Source organism: Homalodisca vitripennis, chromosome 7 (assembly GCF_021130785.1).
Source record: "Homalodisca vitripennis isolate AUS2020 chromosome 7, UT_GWSS_2.1, whole genome shotgun sequence".
NCBI classification, from domain to species: Eukaryota; Metazoa; Arthropoda; class Insecta; order Hemiptera; family Cicadellidae; genus Homalodisca; species Homalodisca vitripennis.
In genome coordinates, this window is record NC_060213.1 from 135,674,125 (window position 1) to 135,695,425 (window position 21,301).

Sequence of the window (21,301 nt, forward strand, 5' to 3'; positions counted from 1 at the left end):
AGACACTGTTTCACAATCACCTGTGCTGGTGACACGTGTGTTAGTGCTCTTGACTATTCATGCTTGTGACTTGTATTCTGTGCAGTTTCAACACCTGGGTTAATACACGTTGTATCTTTTAACTACATGTACATGTAGTAATTGTCCCCTGAAGAAGTTGATTACAATCTACGAAACGTTGTTTTATACATTTTGTAACAAATATAAGGATGGAAAATGTCCGAAATCCTGTTATCCTTGGAAACATTTCATAGCCAACAACAAACTACGTTTAGGATTTAGAAGGGAAAGTTGTAGAGGATATTTTAGTGGAGAGGGAATCTTAACATTGACCACCCCTCTTTGTCAAATCTATTTCTATTTTACTTTTCAATAATACAAGCCTATTTCCTGAATATTACCACCAGTATAATGCAGGAAACAAAAACAGTTGCATGATTCCTAAACATCGATTAAAGCCCTTCCAAAAATTATTACTATATTTGGGACCAAACATATTTAATTTCATGCCTAACATTAGTCCTTTTAAATCCATGCTGTGATCCTTTCTTATGAATGGTGAATTTTACAATTTATCTGAACTGTTCATAGTCTCATAATTTTAAGAGTATTTAACAGTAGTTAAAGAAATAGTATTTATTAAACGTTACGACTACGTTCAAAACATTGTAATACGTAAAGGATAACCGGATTTCGGACATTTGCCATCCATCGTTGTAGGTTATGTTCGTTATTTTTGTATCTATTAACACCTCCCCCACCTGACGAAGAGGATAAATTCCAATCCTCGAAACGTTGTGTTAATCCTTGTATAACGATGGCAAATGTCCGAAATCCTGTTATCCTTTCAAACCTTCCATCGTCAATGACAAACTTTAAAGAAAGAATTGTAAGATGTCTATGAACAATACAGTACTATTGGTGAATGCGTAGCGGCGAATGAATACCGGTCCCTGTATAAGACCGTAGTATATCTCAATAATACGGTCGTAAGTATTGTTATCTTTTGATTAACAGGATCGAAGGGGCGGGGGGGGAGCGGTGAACGTAAGGTTAACGTAATCTCAGGACAGCCCCCATCCGTTCACTCCTATCGTACCACATTGTTGCTCGCTTAAACGTTCCATTTCCCCTCTCCCCCTCCGAATCCTGGAACTTTGTAACAAGACACAGTGAAACGTGTAATTCTAAAGTGTTTAGGAAGATTTCCTCTGTTTAACTCCGCACTTTGAATACCTTTATAGGACGCACTGTGTAATACATGCTTACCTAACCAGGAAGGAAACAGGATTTTCCGGACATTTGCATTCGTTCTGCAATCTGATCTCTTTTTCAAGTAAATAACTAACCTAACACATAATTACAAACTAGGCTAAAATAAAACACATCACACCAGAGCCTTGTGACACGCGTAAGTCAGGAGTCACAACCACCATGTTGTGTGTCAACTTCACTAACTCTAAAATATGCACTTATTAAAAAAACTAAACACAAAACTAATTATTACAAATGAACTACAGAATATAGACTACAATATGTCTGCATTCGTCGACCATCCACTTACGACTGACCAGAGGCCAATAACAAATGGTGATAGTCACGCCAGAATATACTATACTGAATATTGTTAATGGCAAAATTTTAAAATCGCATAAAAAAGGAACGCTCATTTAATTTACATGTACGAAAATAACAATAACTAAACGCAACAATAATTATCAAAACTTAAGTACAGAATACAGGTCACGATAGGTCTGCATTTGTCTTCCAACCACCTACGACTGTAATTGTAGTTATGTGTTTAAAATTTAGGTTAGTTATTTACCTGAAGAAGAAATCAGATTGCAGATCTCGAAACGTAGTTTTACTGATTTTTATATCACTGAACGAAGGCAAATGTCCGGAAAATCCTGTTTCCTTCACAATCCTTCCACCGTCAAAAACAAACTTCACAAAGAATTAACTAGTCATGTAGGAGAGATTTAACATAACCTCCTAGCAACAATACTTTTGTACAAACCGAAGTCTATAGCGTTATTTCTCCATTCAACAACGGTTAAGGTAAAGTACGTCGTTCTACAATCATGGAAGGACTTACTCAACTAAGTTTTCGATCATTGATAAAATTACGAACGGACACAGCTGATGAATGAGGACGTAACGTAACGTAATTTGGCGTTTCAGTTCGCCAGTTTATCAAATACCACGCGTAATTGTACAATTACGACTTTGGTAGTTGAAGCGTTAATAAGCGTTGAAAATAAACCAGCTTATTGAAACTTTACGTTATAGACTTCTTACGACACGAGTGCGGTAAAACATGTCATTACGTGACTTATGGAGTAGGACGATTTAACGTGTGGAGTTATGTAAAGAATTATTATTCAACTTATGGACGATAAACCTTTTACAAGGACAAACATTTGTTTATACTAAATCCTATTAGGGAATGGTAATTTTTCGGACGAGGACAATATTACATTAACCCCCCCCCCCAATTTGTAATTGGGGATTATTTAATCGCTTACTGTATTGTAAAACATGAACGGCGAAAATCATGAAGAAGTCAGGGTTAAAGTCACCCAAAATTAAAAAAGACCCGAATTTTAATGAAAATAATGATTCAAAATCACATTATTGATGCTACAAAACAGAAAATGCTCATTACGTTACAGCACTTTTAACACAGAAATAACATATAATAAACAAATGTTATAGATCCATTGACAAGGAAATAAAAAACAAAACAAAAACAATAGAAACCGAATGTTTTGATGATTACGTAAAATAAATGAATATCTACTTACAAAACAGTAAATCCCCTTCACTATGTCATACGGTATACAATAAATGAAATGAAACGAATAAAATTTTATATATATATATATATATATATAAATATATATATCAGGTAAAAAATACATTATAATTTCCCTATTGAAAGAAGACACGGCCGAAGAGTACCAGTCAATATATTCAGATAGAGCGCTGCCCAGTGGCATCGTCACATTCACAGGAGCGTTAACCCCCAGACTGGTGAGTGCGAAATGAGGACTGAACAACGCTGGGACTCTGGACGCGGGCAGAGGCACAAGGAAACTGAATTCTCCACGCTGGACAGAAGTTCTCCACAGTCGATACGCCCAGTCATTAAATTATACTAGATGTGTTTTCGAAAAGTATTTGCTACTGGATTTCTATTAAATTACTTAAAAATTCAATGAAAGTAGAATAAAATAAAACATTAAATCGCACTCAAAAATCAATAAAATGATTTATTAAAGTATATGACAAAAAATTGAGTCCTATTTTTTGAACGGTGAAACATATAAGCACCTAAATATACAGATTTACTAAACAGGGAACACGTGAATAGTCGTAAATTAATCCTAAATGTTTGTTTATTCACAAGAAAAATACGAGAACGAAAATCGCATTTATTAGTTATAAAAATTGGAACATTATTTATATAACAATAAGGGGATGAAAATTGTTCATCATAAATTTTAAATACTTAAAATAAAAACAAATAAAAAAATATTTCCAAAAGCCCAAAATCTACATACACTATCTCGCACACGAGATCTATAATATACCACACAGGAAATAATAAACATTAGCGGCAGCCCACTCGCCACACCAGTGTGGCCAACATTTAGAAAACAATTATCGACTGTAGATAAACAGGCAAGGTTGGCAACAGTGCCGACATTTGGCAACCCTGGCTGACTACATCGTTGTAAATTATACCCGTCGTTACAATTATAACCACAATAAGTCCCGACATGCAGGCGTGGCGGGGCGGGGGTTCCATCGCAAAGGGTATGTTATCCATGCTCGACAAGAATCATGCATGCCCACCTATATCATGCATATTCACCGAAGTAGATGTATTATGCATAGTGTGACTTGTGGCTTGAAAGGATTATCACTCACAGATTCAAAGCGGCCTATGCGAAAACTATGGGATCATAATACGGGGAAATTCGTAATATTTTGGAAGTTCCTCTTAAACTACAAGACTAGTTGATTTCTACGCTAGATTCTTATGGTGCTGTTTCAAATAAGTCATCTCTAATTATAAGACGTAAAGATTTTTTTAAAATTGTTATTCTTTAACAACTTTATTAAATTGATTTAAAAGAAAATTGGCACAGGTAATTAATTAATGGAACAAAATTATAACCTACGTTAATTCTTGGGCGCCGCACAGTCGAAAAAGGTTTCTACAAACCCACCTGGACATCACATGAATGCATCAATTTGAACCAAAACTGATGTGAACGTCTTTTGGAAGACATTTTTGTCGATGTACAGTATGTTATAGAGATCCTTTGAGGGAAAAAGAGCAAGCCTCTGAATCAGAAGTTTCCACAAACCTTTCTTGAAAAACTTGTGGATTTATGGATTTTAACTGGAATTGGCATTGGTGTTCTATAGAGTAAAATTTAATGGAGAAAAATTACAGGACGGAATGGTTTTTGAACAAAGAGTGGAGTATCAAAACTGTAGGATGCATCGGTATTACTATTCACGTTAAAACTTTAATTAGCTTGAGGCTTTAGATATTAGGTTCCTGTATATGACTTATACACCTTCACACTAGAGGAGTTCAAGCGGCAGGTATTTCAGTTTATGGAGGATTCAAAAGTGCAAGTGAAAGATTAACTACAACGAAAATATATTTATATATTGTCGTCAATGAGCCAACATTTACTGTTTTATTGTCAGGTCAAGATGTGATTACTTTTATTATCATGTACTGTCTATAATTTTAAATGCTTAGTTATTGAAATAAAAAAACATGAAAAACCGTACCTTATTAAAAAATGTTGCTAATACTAGGTAAAAAAGTTTAATAAAAATCACACCAAAATTATAGTTCACTATTGGAATTTATAACTATAAAAATAAGTATCACTGATAACTTAATTTAATTACAAATCACGATAGGTGTTCCAATCGTGATTTGTTTGGTATATCAGTTTGGTAATAATTATTGCGAAAAGCGTCTATAATTAAGGCTAACTTTATTTTAAGAACAATGCTGAATCTTAAACACTTCCATGGTGAAATTTTGATCGTAGAATTAATAACAAGAATAAAACAAAAAACGGACATTTATTCAATTTTTTGTATGGACATTGTTTTTTTTATCTCTAACTAGTTTAAATTAATCGTGAAATTATTCAAAAAGTATTTATTTTACCAGGGAAATTTAAAATTGTTAAGATCTGCACTAATAGTATCCTTGGCGAGATATTATATAATTTTATCCATAAAACAAGATATCTTCCATCATTCTAGTTTAAAAATATGTGAATGAAAAATCAAAGTTAAACTTTTTTTATAGACTAATGCAATAGGTCATTTTACTACTGCGGGCTATTTAAGCAATTCCCTAAGTTCACACAGATACAGTGTTTTATAAATGATAAAATATGTAAGATTGTTTTAAAATAAATCAACACATTCATTTTTAGTTATATATGGTAGTATATTTCAACATTTCCTAATAAATGCAGAGTGGTACTGATTTTCAAATTTTTTTTCTTAACGAGTATTTTTGTTTTGCAAATACGAGCCTTTCTATTTTTATTCGTTTGAACACTTAATAGTAGGCGACTTTTAAAAACTGTCGTAGCCTAAAATCTACATAGTACACTGAGACAACTTTAAATACACAATTGTTAAAAGGTAAACATATAACGTACTTTTTAGAAGATGAACTCCGTTTTCAATAAATTAACCGTTCTCCAGAAAAGGAACAAAATTCACCAGTGTAAAAAAAATTAAAAGAAGTTCTGCTAATCCTCATACTGTAATAGCTGGTTTAACTGCTACAGAGATAGAAACAAACAATCTTTTGCTTAGTATCCAGTAAGGGTATTGTTGTTTTTCATCCAACCGTAGTAGAAATACGAGTAGGCCAGCATGCACCCTGGGCCACCATACTTATAACCAAAGGAACAATAGATGCAACAATACAGTAGCATGGCTACATACCCCGTTATACAAGGACTACATAGCAACGTAGCCAACATTTAGTAGCAATTATTGACTGGGGTAAAGAGAGCATTAAGTTGGCAGCAGTGGCAGTGACACTGTCTCGGCTGTCCGTTGGCAACACTGGGGAAGCCACAGCTGTTATTTATTCACTCATTACAGTTATTGTGTATGTGTACACTTGGCCACCACACACTGCATCCTTTACGGGTCTCCGTCTAATCCAGTGGGGGCATTTAAGAAGCCGTGTCTACTCAGTACGCCTGAGCTACAAATACAGTAACTGTATTTCATATATTCAGAAAATGCTATCAATATTGTAGAAAACAATTGAAATTATATTTAAAATAGGTTACTTATTTCGGAATTAGATTATAAACGTTTGAAACAACGTTATTCATGTGAAAGAGACAACAATTTTCACAATGAGTCAGTTCGAAGAATTTTAAGCGTTTAAAAAATTATAATATTAAATAATTTATATTATTGAGAAATTTTTACCAAAGTATGGATATTTTGTAATATTTCCTTAAATCACCTGACACACTAATAAAGTTCAAAAAAGTATTTACCGGAAACCCGCATAAATATAAAAATCTTACGTCATTTTATATTTATTTAGATCAAAGTATGGTAAGCCTATTAAAATAAAATAATTCATTTTTGGTTTCCCAATAGTTTTGATTGCGAGAATTGTAGGATTTACCAATATAACAAGAACTATAGGCACGTACCTCGGTCCCTTGCACCTTGAGCTTCATGTGGTCCTCCCGCGTGGTCTTGCCGTCCTTCCGCTTCTTCCAGCAGTATCCGTCCCGTCGGTACCGCACCTTCTTGCGACTGTACAGCAACATCGATCCGCTCTTCGGCCTGCAACATCGCAAGATCACACTTCCATCAGCCAAGTATTAACAACTTTCAACATATATCCCATTGCTTATCATCATAATTTTCTTTACAAAAGGTAACGATTTAAAAACTGTTGAGTCTTTATTGACCAACGTAAGGTTTCTGATACACTTCTAGCGTAGAAGATCGACAGTAAGATTGTTTAAGGGCAGCAAACAATACATTCTACTTTTTAAAGATTTAAACAACCTTAAACGGTTTATTACGACAGCGAAAATATCACGTTGGGAGTACTAAAAGGCTATGTATTTGGTTCTCTGTTGTTCATTTTACAGATAAATGATGTAAGAAATTGGATATTTATGCAAACTATACATCATTCGGTGATAGAAGGCCACTATTCTGGGCTGTAGGTCAACACATGAAGAATACAATACGACTGACTAATAGTTTTGGGAAAATGATATGTCATACTGATTGGACAAAGTTGGTAAATTTCAATATTGCACCGAAAGAAGCTGATTGTATTATTATTAACTGTGTCTGGGTCAATGATTATCGTTTGTCATGAGCACACTATTGGATTTTTGAGTATATCAGCTGACAAAAATGTGTCCCTGCTTTCCTGTGTGTACTGTAGTAAATAGTTATGGTTACAAAAGTAATAAATAACACAACATTTCGAGGATTGGAATCTATTATCTTCGTCAGGTGGGTGAGGTATTATACTGACGAAGAGGATAGATTCCAATCTTCGAAACGTTGTGTTATTCCTTTTGTACTACCATAACCATGGTCCGAAATCCTTTTATCCTTTCAAACCTTCCATAGTAAAAAAAACTTTAGACAAAGGGAAAAAAGTTATGTTCTAGAATATTTGTGTTTTGTAGACTTTTTTCCCTCCTTAATAGCAATATACTATATTTTATAATTTAGTATTTTCGAAGTTGTCTTAAATTGCATATACAGTACCAATATTGGGGTTCGAACATTGAGTTTAGTCCATTTCACCTTCCATTTAGTGCAGCGTCTGAAATCTAACATTGATACAGACTCCTGGTATCTGGAGTCTACATATTCTGTCTAAAGAAAACGATAAGAAGTTAGTGACTAGATGTTCAGATGGAGCTAAACTCAATATTCGTATCGAATCAACCGTTCCACCGTAGCTGCGTTACGTGTAGGTAACTCGGTTGCTCCGCCGTGCTTTCAGATCGCGTTTAAAACATCGTAGTACACTCAACTGTGCGCCTGATGAGAAAATGAAACTACCTCTTAATTTAGCTTACACTGAATAAGCTGCTGGGTAACCAGAAATAACTCCTTTGTAGTCTAGGCGTTTCTGATGTCGAAACGATGTAAATAGTTTGTTTTTAACGTCTTTCTTCGTCGCCGAATTTTTATAGATCTCTTTAGTCAGACATGGACTCCAGATTCCTGTATCATCTGTGACTCCTGTATCATCTGTGACTCCTGTATCATCTGTGATTCCTGTATCATCTGTGACTCCTGTATCATCTGTGACTCCTGTATCATCTGTGACTCCTGTATCATCTGTGACTCCTGTATCATCTGTGACTCCTGTATCATCTGTGACTCCTGTATCATCTGTGACTCCTGTATCATCATCTGTGACTCCTGTATCATCTGTGACTCCTGTATCATCTGTGATTCCTGTATCATCTGTGATTCCTGTATCATCTGTGATTCCTGTATCATCTGTGACTCCTGTATCATCTGTGATTCCTGTATCATCTGTGACTCCTGTATCATCTGTGATTCCTGTATCATCTGTGACTCCTGTATCATCTGTGATTCCTGTATCATCTGTGACTCCTGTATCATCTGTGACTCCTGTATCATCTGTGATTCCTGTATCATCTGTGACTCCTGTATCATCTGTGACTCCTGTATCATCTGTGACTCCTGTATCATCTGTGATTCCTGTATCATCTGTGATTCCTGTATCATCTGTGACTCCTGTATCATCTGTGATTCCTGTATCATCTGTGATTCCTGTATCATCTGTGACTCCTGTATCATCTGTGACTCCTGTATCATCTGTGATTCCTGTATCATCTGTGACTCCTGTATCATCTGTGACTCCTGTATCATCTGTGATTCCTGTATCATCTGTGATTCCTGTATCATCTGTGACTCCTGTATCATCTGTGATTCCTGTATCATCTGTGACTCCTGTATCATCTGTGATTCCTGTATCATCTGTGACTCCTGTATCATCTGTGATTCCTGTATCATCTGTGACTCCTGTATCATCTGTGATTCCTGTATCATCTGTGACTCCTGTATCATCTGTGATTCCTGTATCATCTGTGACTCCTGTATCATCTGTGATCATCTGTATCATCTGTGATCCTCTCTGTGATTCCTGTATCATCTGTGACTCCTGTATCATCTGTGACTCCTGTATCATCTGTGATTCCTGTATCATCTGTGACTCCTGTATCATCTGTGACTCCTGTATCATCTGTGACTCCTGTATCATCTGTGACTCCTGTATCATCTGTGACTCCTGTATCATCTGTGACTCCTGTATCATCTGTGACTCCTGTATCATCTGTGATTCCTGTATCATCTGTGATCCTGTATCATCTGTGACTCCTGTATCATCTGTGACTCCTGTATCATCTGTGATCCTGTATCATCTGTGACTCCTGTATCATCTGTGACTCCTGTATCATCTGTGATTCCTGTATCATCTGTGACTGTATCATCTGTGTATCATCTGTGACTCCTGTATCATCTGTGACTCCTGTATCATCTGTGACTCCTGTATCATCTGTGTATCATCTGTGACTCCTGTATCATCTGTGATGTATCATCTGTATCATCTGTGACTCCTGTATCATCTGTGATTCCTGTATCATCTGTGACTCCTGTATCATCTGTGATTCCTGTATCATCTGTGACTCCTGTATCATCTGTGATTCCTGTATCATCTGTGACTCCTGTATCATCTGTGATTCCTGTATCATCTGTGACTCCTGTATCATCTGTGACTCCTGTATCATCTGTGACTCCTGTATCATCTGTGACTCCTGTATCATCTGTGATTCCTGTATCATCTGTGACTCCTGTATCATCTGTGACTCCTGTATCATCTGTGACTCCTGTATCATCTGTGACTCCTGTATCATCTGTGATTCCTGTATCATCTGTGACTCCTGTATCATCTGTGACTCCTGTATCATCTGTGACTCCTGTATCATCTGTGACTCCTGTATCATCTGTGATTCCTGTATCATCTGTGACTCCTGTATCATCTGTGACTCCTGTATCATCTGTGACTCCTGTATCATCTGTGATTCCTGTATCATCTGTGACTCCTGTATCATCTGTGACTCCTGTATCATCTGTGACTCCTGTATCATCTGTGACTCCTGTATCATCTGTGACTCCTGTATCATCTGTGACTCCTGTATCATCTGTGACTCCTGTATCATCTGTGATTCCTGTATCATCTGTGACTCCTGTATCATCTGTGATTCCTGTATCATCTGTGACTCCTGTATCATCTGTGACTCCTGTATCATCTGTGACTCCTGTATCATCTGTGACTCCTGTATCATCTGTGACTCCTGTATCATCTGTGACTCCTGTATCATCTGTGACTCCTGTATCATCTGTGACTCCTGTATCATCTGTGACTCCTGTATCATCTGTGATTCCTGTATCATCTGTGACTCCTGTATCATCTGTGACTCCTGTATCATCTGTGACTCCTGTATCATCTGTGACTCCTGTATCATCTGTGATTCCTGTATCATCTGTGACTCCTGTATCATCTGTGACTCCTGTATCATCTGTGACTCCTGTATCATCTGTGACTCCTGTATCATCTGTGACTGTATCCTGTGTATCATCTGTGATTCCTGTATCATCTGTGACTCTGTATCATCTGTGACTCCTGTATCATCTGTGACTCCTGTATCATCTGTGACTCCTGTATCATCTGTGACTGTATCATCTGTGACTCCTGTATCATCACTGTGACTCCTGTATCATCTGTGATGTATCATCTGTGACTCCTGTATCATCTGTGATCATCTGTGATGTATCATCTGTGACTCTGTATCATCTGTGACTCCTGTATCATCTGTGACTCCTGTATCATCTGTGACTCCTGTATCATCTGTGACTCCTGTATCATCTGTGACTCCTGTATCATCTGTGACTCCTGTATCATCTGTGACTCCTGTATCATCTGTGACTCCTGTATCATCTGTGACTCCTGTATCAATTGTGATTCCTGTATCATCTGCATCAGTGCCAGAGTTCATACGCCGCACATACGGGTATATCACAAAAAAAACCTGGCCAAAACTAAATTTTTGTGATTTTGGAACAATTTAGTGCCAAATGACTTTTTCGATCAATAATAATTATTCCTATACCCTTTTTTCGAATTCATATGCAACAATTATTAGTAAAAAAAAAATTAAAAATGGGATAAAAATTAAAAAATCCAATATATATAACATTCATAGGTGTCTTGATTTATTGTTATATGTTTTTAATCACTAAAGTAAAGTAAATTAAATATACTCTATAAGTTACAAATATTAGCTTATTCAAATCAAAACTTATATAATAAAAAAACATATACGAACGAAAGTAAACTAAATTATAAACTAAATGCAAAAGTGAAGAACATTATTATTGAATTCACTATTCTTATTAACTATAAAAATTTAAAATCTAACCCTGAGAAAAAACACACAATTTTATAATATCTAAGTATAATAGTTTAACAAATATAAATAAATAAATATATGTAGCCACATGTATTAATCTGGTGTACAGCTTAGGGCACAAAAAATAGGAACTATTTGCAAAAGCATTTGCCGGTTTGGGCACAAATACATTATCTAACATACTATATTAATAATAAATACAAATAACAATACAACAATATTAATATACAATTATAATTATGTATGAAGGTCCGAAAGGAAGTGGAAGTAGTACTTATTACTAATAGTCATCACCGTCACTGTCGCTAGTTTCATCAGTACTCGTGCTAGCTGAACACTCGAACTCGTCTGCTTTTGGAAACGCCAAAGTTTCTGTTGAGAATGGTTTCCGCTTCTTTTCTATCAGCATTCTACTGCTGCAGCTGAGATAGACGTCTGAAGTGAGAAGGAGGCGATTCATCACATCTTGGATGCCGCACTAAGCGGAAGGGAATCGGTGCTAAACTTATTATTCGAATTTAATCAACCCTTCCCACCATAGCTATGTATGTAATATGGTGGTTATGAAACTCACGCACAAATCTATCAAACACAATTGGCTCACTTTTCTAGACTTTGTTGAAACCATAAGCTTAGTATTACTCACCACACGACAGTATGATAGTACTAAAATGAAATTGTCTTGTTTAATACACGTCGTTATTACCTTAAAACTAGATAAAACATAAAACGCATTTATTATTAATGACCTAAAGCAAGTTTGACTTTCACAATGGCTTCGTATGCAGTGGAAAAAATTGCAAAAAGGCAATACAGTTGAAGCAACAGTTGAAGACGGTGTTTGCTAAATCACCGATGGATGGATGATTGTTTCCGATTCTCAGATATTTTGACCAATTAAAGCAATTTTCGCAAAACAGGTTACCAGTGAATAGTGAACAATACAAAAACTGCATAAACGGCAGCTCTCAAAGTAGGCCATGTCTTGTCAAAGCAAATATGCTCTAAATCAATTATTTAGATAAATAATTTTGGTGTAAATTAGATTTGTGATAAAATCCTCTAAAAGCTGTTATTATTACAATTATTGAGAGCAAAACTCCTAGTTATGATGATATTAAAAGTTAAAAAGTTTTAATGGCCGCCATTAAGAAAAGACTAAAGCTAATTAGATGTAATTCTTTTCAGTAACTGCCCTTGTTTGAGGTATTTGGTATATACATTTGAGCCAAATTTTGTATATATGAATTCATAACTTTTTAAGATATTAATGTTTTTTTATAACAAACACATACAGACAGACATATGGGAAATTAAGCATCGGAAACCCAAATTTGTTCAAATGGGTTTAAATTTGTTATGTTTGTCTTGACCTGAGCAATAACGTGGTATACCTTGTCCAGAGAATTACGGAACACCTATATACTGTGTATATACAACTCTGTAGAGTATGTAAAAAAACAAACGGTGTTATACATAATTTTATTTTATTTTGATTTCAGTATGTTCCGGTGATATCCACACAATCGGATGAATCAATTGACAAGAATACCAAAAAAAGGATGCACAAAGAATGAACCGCTGTGATGTATTTCTCAAGGTTCAAATGTACCGGCCATTGTTCAAGATAAAATAGGCCAGACAGCAGAGATATCCGGTTGGGCAGAGTTGATAGTGATCTCTATTCTGCCCGACACAGAGACTGGGGGCCGACACAGAGACTGGAGAGGCCGACACAGAGACAACTGTGGGCCGAGATGCGCTCCGCTCACTATTCGGCCCGTGTTCCTGCGACATGCGATGCATTTGAAAACCAAATGCACATTCGATAAACCTGCTGTTTCCGTTAATGCTTCGTCCCACACTGCTTTGTGGTTCCCGGCCTCTTGCAGTTCTCAGAAACGCGGAAAAACTTGCAATAACAAGAATTTGCTGCACGTCCCATCTTTGAACCATGTAACGTACATCGAAAATATTTCGATAAATTTTCGTTTTGCAAAAACTACTTTTTAATACTTTACATATTGGGAAAGGATATACAGAATTCCAGAGAACATTATTAGGAACAACTTGAACGAAAAAGTAAATAAAAAAGAAAGTGAGAAAGAAGAAGAAAATAGAGAGATGAAGGGATGGAGTAGAGGGGTAACTTTGTGGTATTTGAGTTAATACCGAATTAAAATGGTAGAGGCAGAGTTCAGGAAGCGAGTCTATTGATGTCTTTTAACGAATACCGATCCATTGTGAGAATGTACTTGCCCTCACCCCTGGTCAGGTCCCTACTAAACGTAAACATGGTATAAACTCCATTGTTGTGTTCCTGATACTAAAGGTGTTGTGGGTGTGTGTTGAGATCATTTTGAAAATTTTAACCTGTTTGTGACATTTCCACAACAATAGATCACGTGTGAACAAATTTTAATTAAATTTTTATTAAGCATGTAAAAAGTGAAATTGGTACGCAAAATTTATTATACTTTTCTTTTAAAAGTATAGAGTAGTATTTTCGAGCAAAAATCTGTACTTCAAATTATTGTGTTAAAAGATTCATTTTTAGGACTCCAAAAATCAAATATCACCACCACTGTTACCTAGACAACTAGATCAATTTCGTTCAAACATCTGGTATGTGAATTTACTACTAAAACAAACTTCAAAATTTTTGCATGTATTAGTTTGAACTAAAACGCCATGTTCGTGTAAAATTATATATTTTCTTAAAGAGGCATAGTATTTTTATTTCGATGTGAATGTTGAATTTAGCTCCAGTTCACCTTCCTCTTACGTGCAGCATCTAAAATCTGATGCTGTTACAGATTTTACTCCTGATTCTGGAGTCATGTTCGTCTAAAGGGATTCAAAAATAGTCGGTGATGAAGAACGAAGTTGCTCAAAATCGTTTCGTCCAACTATAATAAGAACGAAGTAAAGTAAAATGGCCATAAATATGCATTTGTTAACATATTTTGTTGATTGTGGCAAAAGGTAAACTCAACACTGGCGTCGCAGGTAATTGCTAGTTAAATATATATTTCTTGCATCTTTGGGACTAAACTATTAGAGGTTGTAGAAGAACGTTTTTAAATATAGATCTCTATTTAAAGCTCACATATTTCTAGTAAATACTACTTGTAAGTTCTCTGTTGCACTCGCAAGCAAAGACAATTCGTTTGTCAGATTCACTCAAACTCTATTAATTTGTGAATCAAAATACGGAATACAATATGAATTTATCGAAGCATTCTAAAACATATAAAACAAAGACATGATCGAGTATTGTTCACGGAAGTGTTTATAAAGTGACATGCAATTGTTCAGCATGTGCAGTGTCCAGACAGGCACAAGCCCTTCCGCCCATCCATCTGTTTGTCAACTCGACTGGAGAACTAACTCTGTTACGTGAGTTGTTACTCGCGAAACAAATTTATTTGTATGGATTCGTCTAAATACCAAGATACCTGCTGGAGGCAAACGTTTGGCAGTATGTTCAATTCATTTATAGTTTATATATATATGCATAAAGATGAACGTTTGTCTCTGTGTCCTTTATAGACTCGTAAACTATTTGACCGATCATTATGAAAATTTTTATGTATACGTATTTTTCCACGTAGATTGTTTATATGCTATTTCCATTGGTGTAACTCACCACCAGGCTACGCTGCAAAATATAAAAGATTTCAAAGCGCCTGCACATTATAAACTGCAATTACGAGACAGTTACGTATATTAAATAGCCAAACACTATTTTAAGGCACTATTTAAAGTTTTTAAAATACATTTCTGGTTGAACTTAAAGTTTGAATGTTAGACCACTTTATAATAAAGTAAATGTACTGGACGTGTACAATGGCTATAAACATACACCTTTGATAGTTTTTCTTGATCGTGGCAACAAGGTAAACTCTACATCGGCGTTGGAAAAATAATTCACTTGAATCAGACGTGCTCATACACGGGCTTAGCTTACGAAAGGCGTGCGAAGCCGCGGGTAACGGCTAGTAATAAATAAATAATTAAATTAGTTGGGGAAGTTGGACCAGTATATTCTTGTGTGCTAGCCTCAAAACATCCTTTCTTAATTTTTTGTCTTTTCTGTACATAAAATATCATTTTCCCCAACTTTACCCAGAATATCCTGTCACTCCGGAAGCAGCGGAAAGGTCCTTATAGCACTAGGTGCAATTTATAAGCAAGCTTCTTGTACTAATAGAACAACAAACGGATTAAGGGTAAAGTTTATTGGAAACAGCACTATTTATAACTCAGATCCAAAGTCCAATCCGGAGAATATACTTTTTTAAATTTAGAATTTTCGTCACCACCCTTCAAAATACCAATTCTGAATGCAGGGTACATAGAAATATTTTTATTATTTTACGACGAGTGGTTAGAATTTAAACAAGACATTTGTGACATCTCATAATCTGACAAAAAAACTGTTGAAGATAAGAATATCCACTTTTAACACTATGCACGCAAAACATGACTGGATGAAGTGACATGTTTCTTGTTTAAAAAAATCATTTCCTTAACAAAACATTTTTAAATAACGTGTAATTTGCCTAAACTATTTATAATAAAACCAAAGATATGTCACTATATGGAGCTATTAATTCATGTAAAAAAGTAGAAAATGGTAAATTGTAATCTTGAGCAATTATTTATTTGGGTCTGATTAGGAAGTGCATAGATTTCCTAATTTTAATACCCGTTATTTCTTGTGGAGTGACTGAAATTGATAATACTTATTCTGTAGTCTGGGAAGTTATTAAAAAAATTCCCAGCTACAAATCGGTGTATGTGGCCACCACCCTACTTCGGCTCTTAACCTTTTTACCACCCTGCCGGAGTACGTGCGAAATCTTGAGCTTGGGAAGCTCAAGAAAAATCTGAGGGGCTGTTTGGTGGAGAGGCCAATCTATTCCCTAAAAGAATTGGAGAGTGGGTTTTTCTGCATCCACCGCCATTGTGATTTGTGATTTGTATATAGTTTTGTGATTTTAATTTGTATATAGTTTTTGTAAAATGACGCAGTCAATCCGGTTTTACCGGTCATCGACGGAGCTACCAAGTATCAAGTACTGTATCACCTTCTCCAACATTTTTTTTAGGTAACGGACATTATATTTAGAGAAATTCCTTACGTTTTACTACGATACGAAAGACAAATGAACATAAAAACAATCAAACCACACGTTAAGGTGCCTGAAAGAAATGCCCCCTGCCTCAATCACCCCCCGGGGGGTCACACCAGCACACCAGTGACTGCTGTATCCACCGTAATTAAACATTAAGTCCCAACATCCGCGTGGCCAACTTTGCGCTGTTTTTGTTATTTACTGCTTGTGTTACTTGTTGGGTTAATTGTCTTCACTTTGCTGCTCATTACAAACTTTCCCGGGGATTAGAGTGGGCTGAAACTTAAGGAAGATCTCTGTATCGTTCACGTAAGGCCTAATTAGGGGAACAGATTCAGAAAACATTCAGCATTTCCCATTTTAATTCGTGCTCAACATTCGGTTTACACCACATACTTGTCAACTTCAAGAACATACAGGAAAAAGACAATATTTTTATAGTGAAATAAAAAGCCTTTCTGGCAATTAAAAGAAAACCAGAATCAAGAATAATTGAATAAAAAAAGAAGTTTTTATATTAATACGTTCTGTTTTTGTTTTCTTTATAGGAAAATCCTGATGTAAGACTTGGTTGTATTGTAAAATAGTTCGGATTCACGATTATACAGTTCAGAATACCATCGTACTTAGATTTGCACTTCATACCGTCAATTGTCATACCTAGTACCATAGAGAGTTTAAAGAGTTTAATAACGTATAAACATAATGGGCGCCAACACGATAACTTTTACTCATTTTACATATGTCGGAGAGTAAATAAAACAAAGTTCGAATGAAGCACGTATGGCGGGAAGGGATGATTCGATGTGGATGTTGAATTTAGGTCCAGTTCACCTTCCTATTATGTGCAACATCTGAAATCTGATGCTGATACAGACTTGAAACTTGTACCGTAAATTAGTTAATTAAATTTCATATAATGTAAATTTCGCAACCTAGTCAGCCAGTATAATTTAATATTATTTTTATCCAATGTTCCGGAACTAAATTATCGGCGGAGTAACTAACTAATTGGCACGCGGATGAATATTTTCTTCTAACCCTTTGTAGCAGCCCAACTACGTGACCGAACAGACCTCGCGCGCTTTGTCCGTAAGTACAATTTATCTTTTCGTATTATTAAATTAGCCCGTTGATGCCAAACATATAAAAATGAATGTAACGTAAAGTAAAGTTGTAAATAGTAAAGTTACTTACCCTTGAAGATCTTTTATTTGCTTGATTGAGATATATAAAAGTTGTGGCGTCGTCCTTAATGGCGAACACGTTGTGAAAATAAGTAATTTGTATCATTAAATGGCTAATACCGTCGCGAATTTGTTTTAGGCGAGTTCACGTAGCTCACGTACCTGATGTATCTCACGTGTTGTTTGAGTAGATGGCTACCAGTTTCCCAACTTCTACTCCTCTTCTAGAAATAACCGTTCTTAGACTGCAGCTTCAATGTCTCGTGCCATGACGCCGACACCCGGGTTGTGAGTCTACATATTGCGAAGGGAAGTGAAATCTTATTGTTTTATAAAGTAGAACATCGTAGGCATAATTCCAGAGAACATTGGATATTTTAGGCTCACTTAGAAGATATTCGTTTTTAGTTCTTGTGTTCTAATTGGCAGCAACGTGGCATTACATACTTTTCCTTTACCATCTAAAAGTGGTGCTTGTAAGTTTTCGTAATTAAACTGAACTTATAAGTAAACTTTGCATTTCTAGTATTTATTACTAGGACCTCAGAAGTCACCGCCCTCATGTGTTATCGTCCAACGGTAAAAACTATGCGTGGGGTTCGTTTTGGGGGTGTTCGTTCTTCGTCACCGACTAGTGGATCCCTTCCGACGAACATGACTCCAGATTTCAGGAGTCAGGTCTGTAACATCATCAGATTTACTGCACGTAAGAGGAAGGTGAACTGGAGCTAAATTCCACATTCACAAAGTTCGAATGATTGACTTCTTTTCTTGATGATTTAAATACTGATATCGAGCGAGTGTAGGTTTCTAACTAGATCGGAAAATATAGAATATCATTAATTATTGGGTGATATTCTTTCCCACGATAAGGGGAATGATTCTCTGCTATGGCGTATAACTGCAATATTTCGCCTGACATTTTTCACATTACACAACACAGTATTAATTTGTCGAACGTTTTTTATCCCGTATGCAAATATCCGACATGTGAAGGGCGCTGTTGTGTTTTTTTTTCAGTCCCATTACACGGGAGGTCCATCTCATTACACACATCTACGTGTGCACAACTGATCTCATACATTTAGTCTCTCATTATGTTATTGGCTGAGCGTCAGCGAAGCTTGTTACTAGAGGGCTTGAAAAAAATAATTTCTGTCTATCCCCAGATATCTCCGGAACAAACGGACCTGTAGGCTTGAAAGTTTGCATACAGCTTCATTTACAGAAATGTTCAATACAGAATGGCAACACAGAGTTGATGACGGTGCATGTCACTGCGACAGATTTTCCTGAGCATTAGCGAACATATTTACATTTGTTTTATGGGTTGCGATGATGGCAACTAGAAAATTGCGGAATAAATAAATTTGTAAACAAACTGAGTACAATTATATCGAATTTTGAACATGTGGTGGAAATAAATGTGGTGTAAACTAGAAAATTTGCGTACTTCCGCAGATAGGCAAGCCTGTTATGCGACACGAGGCGTCGCTTACTCCTGCTTTGTTTAAATTGACAAAGTTAGAGAATGTCTTATTTTACCAGGTGAAGTTAGGACTAAAGTTCTCTCTAACCCTTAAACTGGGGACCAACGGCTTAAAGGTGACTTCTGAACCACCACCAATGGCCGGGCAGGCGGGCTGCTTCCAAGGACAGGATCGCTCAGCGGTCACCAATCCAAGAAGAAGCCACGCTCGACGTTGCTTGATTCGGTTGTGTCGCGATTAACCGCTGTGCCCGCTAGACTGCGCCACTGGAAACTGTGATACCTTAGTAGCTGCAGTCAGAATTTCCACAAATTTACACGGCATCCAAATATCGCTTTTGCAATTAAATTCCTAGAACATTTCAAAGCTATGCTGGGCATTTCAGTCTAGAGATGTTAAGCCGAAACTGCCAGTAATACGCATCCGTTTGTGCAGATGAGTTGAAAGGGGCAGAGCTTTATCGTGATTGGCTGACCAACGTTAGTATAAGCAACAATGATTAATTTGGCTTTTTTATCACGTGCTGCCAGTTTTTCGGTAATCTGACGCTATTTTCATTGTTTAAATTATTCTTTTTTTATTATTTCTAGGATTTCTCTGATTTAAAATATATTAAAAGAATTTTGAAATTTATGTAAAATATTACAAACAATAACAAATTTAATAGTTTGGTGTCTTTAACAGTCTGATTAGTTTTTATTTTTCATGCCATATTATTAAATATTGTGTTAAATGAGAGAACTGATTTAACCCAACTACACCTTCCATAAATATTCAAGTAAACGCTTCGTATGGCGCTTAATGGCGCAAACATAATGGTTTTTTCAACATTTATCTTTTTTATTTTACAGTATATAAATTAATTTAAATTACAAACATGTTACATACGTACACAATTTATATAAAGATAAATAAGTAAATAAGTTTTACTAGAAACCACTTAAAGGTTTAGAGCTATTAAAGTCTCGTTTCTAGACGTTAGAGCTTCTAAATATTCAAAAGTAATGTATTAATACGCCAACCACTAAAGGACACCTAGTTACATCAGCGTTTAATAAATAACCTTTAAAACTGAGTTGGAAATTTAATATTTTAATATGTAAGACACATGAAAGCTATCTTCTCCTAACGTTCCGATAGAAATAGTTTCAGTGGGTAAGCGATGAGATAAACAACAACGATGCCAGACCATGAAACGTTGCACGTTTTCTCCGTCTTCTGAATCTATTGGTAGTACACTTCTGCTACAGTACATTATCCAATATACAACTTACAAACTATTTCTATAACGATAAACGTCAGTTATTAATTGACGTTCTGGATTTTTAAACGATGCTATAAAAACGATATATTTCCTCCACACAGCCATATATGATAACTACGTGAATATCTTTAAACATCCATAAAACCCATTGGATATTTGAAAATAGAATATTTAAACAATACACGACGCATTATGTATTTACAGCCTGGGCCGCAAGAATGCAAAGCGCGGGGCAGCGGGGCCCAGACCGCTTTGTTTATGGCTGCTTGTTATTCCTTGTAATTGTCTTCAGTTACCCTCTCCCCCCACCCGCCCCTCGCGAACATCCCCACCCCCACACAGTCTCTCTGGAGCCCTCAGTCTTCACGACTTAAAAGACTTTCCTACTTCATTATCCCTTCTGTCTTCCATTGCTTTATCTTCGACTTACACGTCTTCAGAGCCAGTATTTACTTTAACAGTTGCCAGAACTTCGCAAACGCTTGTTGCAAGAGGGTTTCAAACACGAGGATCAACTAAACTTATTTTTGAAACGCCTCCTTCGACTTTACACTGTAGATTACACGCTGCACTAGAAACGAACACTTTATATTAATATTACATCAGCAATAAAAATATATTAATATACTTAGTAATTGTTTACTTTAGC

At 36.0% G+C, this 21,301-nt stretch overlaps 1 protein-coding gene across 1 annotated transcript in view; it reads right to left on the reverse strand.

Moving 5' to 3' along the window:
• The window catches only part of LOC124366380 (calmodulin-binding transcription activator 1), a 148,016-nt gene that overhangs the window by 96,312 nt on the left and 30,403 nt on the right, over positions 1–21,301 (reverse strand). The window contains exon 2 of the mRNA XM_046822895.1: positions 6,741–6,876. Within this exon, the coding sequence (XP_046678851.1) occupies positions 6,741–6,860 (120 nt within the window). The 5' untranslated portion in view covers positions 6,861–6,876. The remainder of the gene's footprint in view (positions 1–6,740; positions 6,877–21,301) is intronic.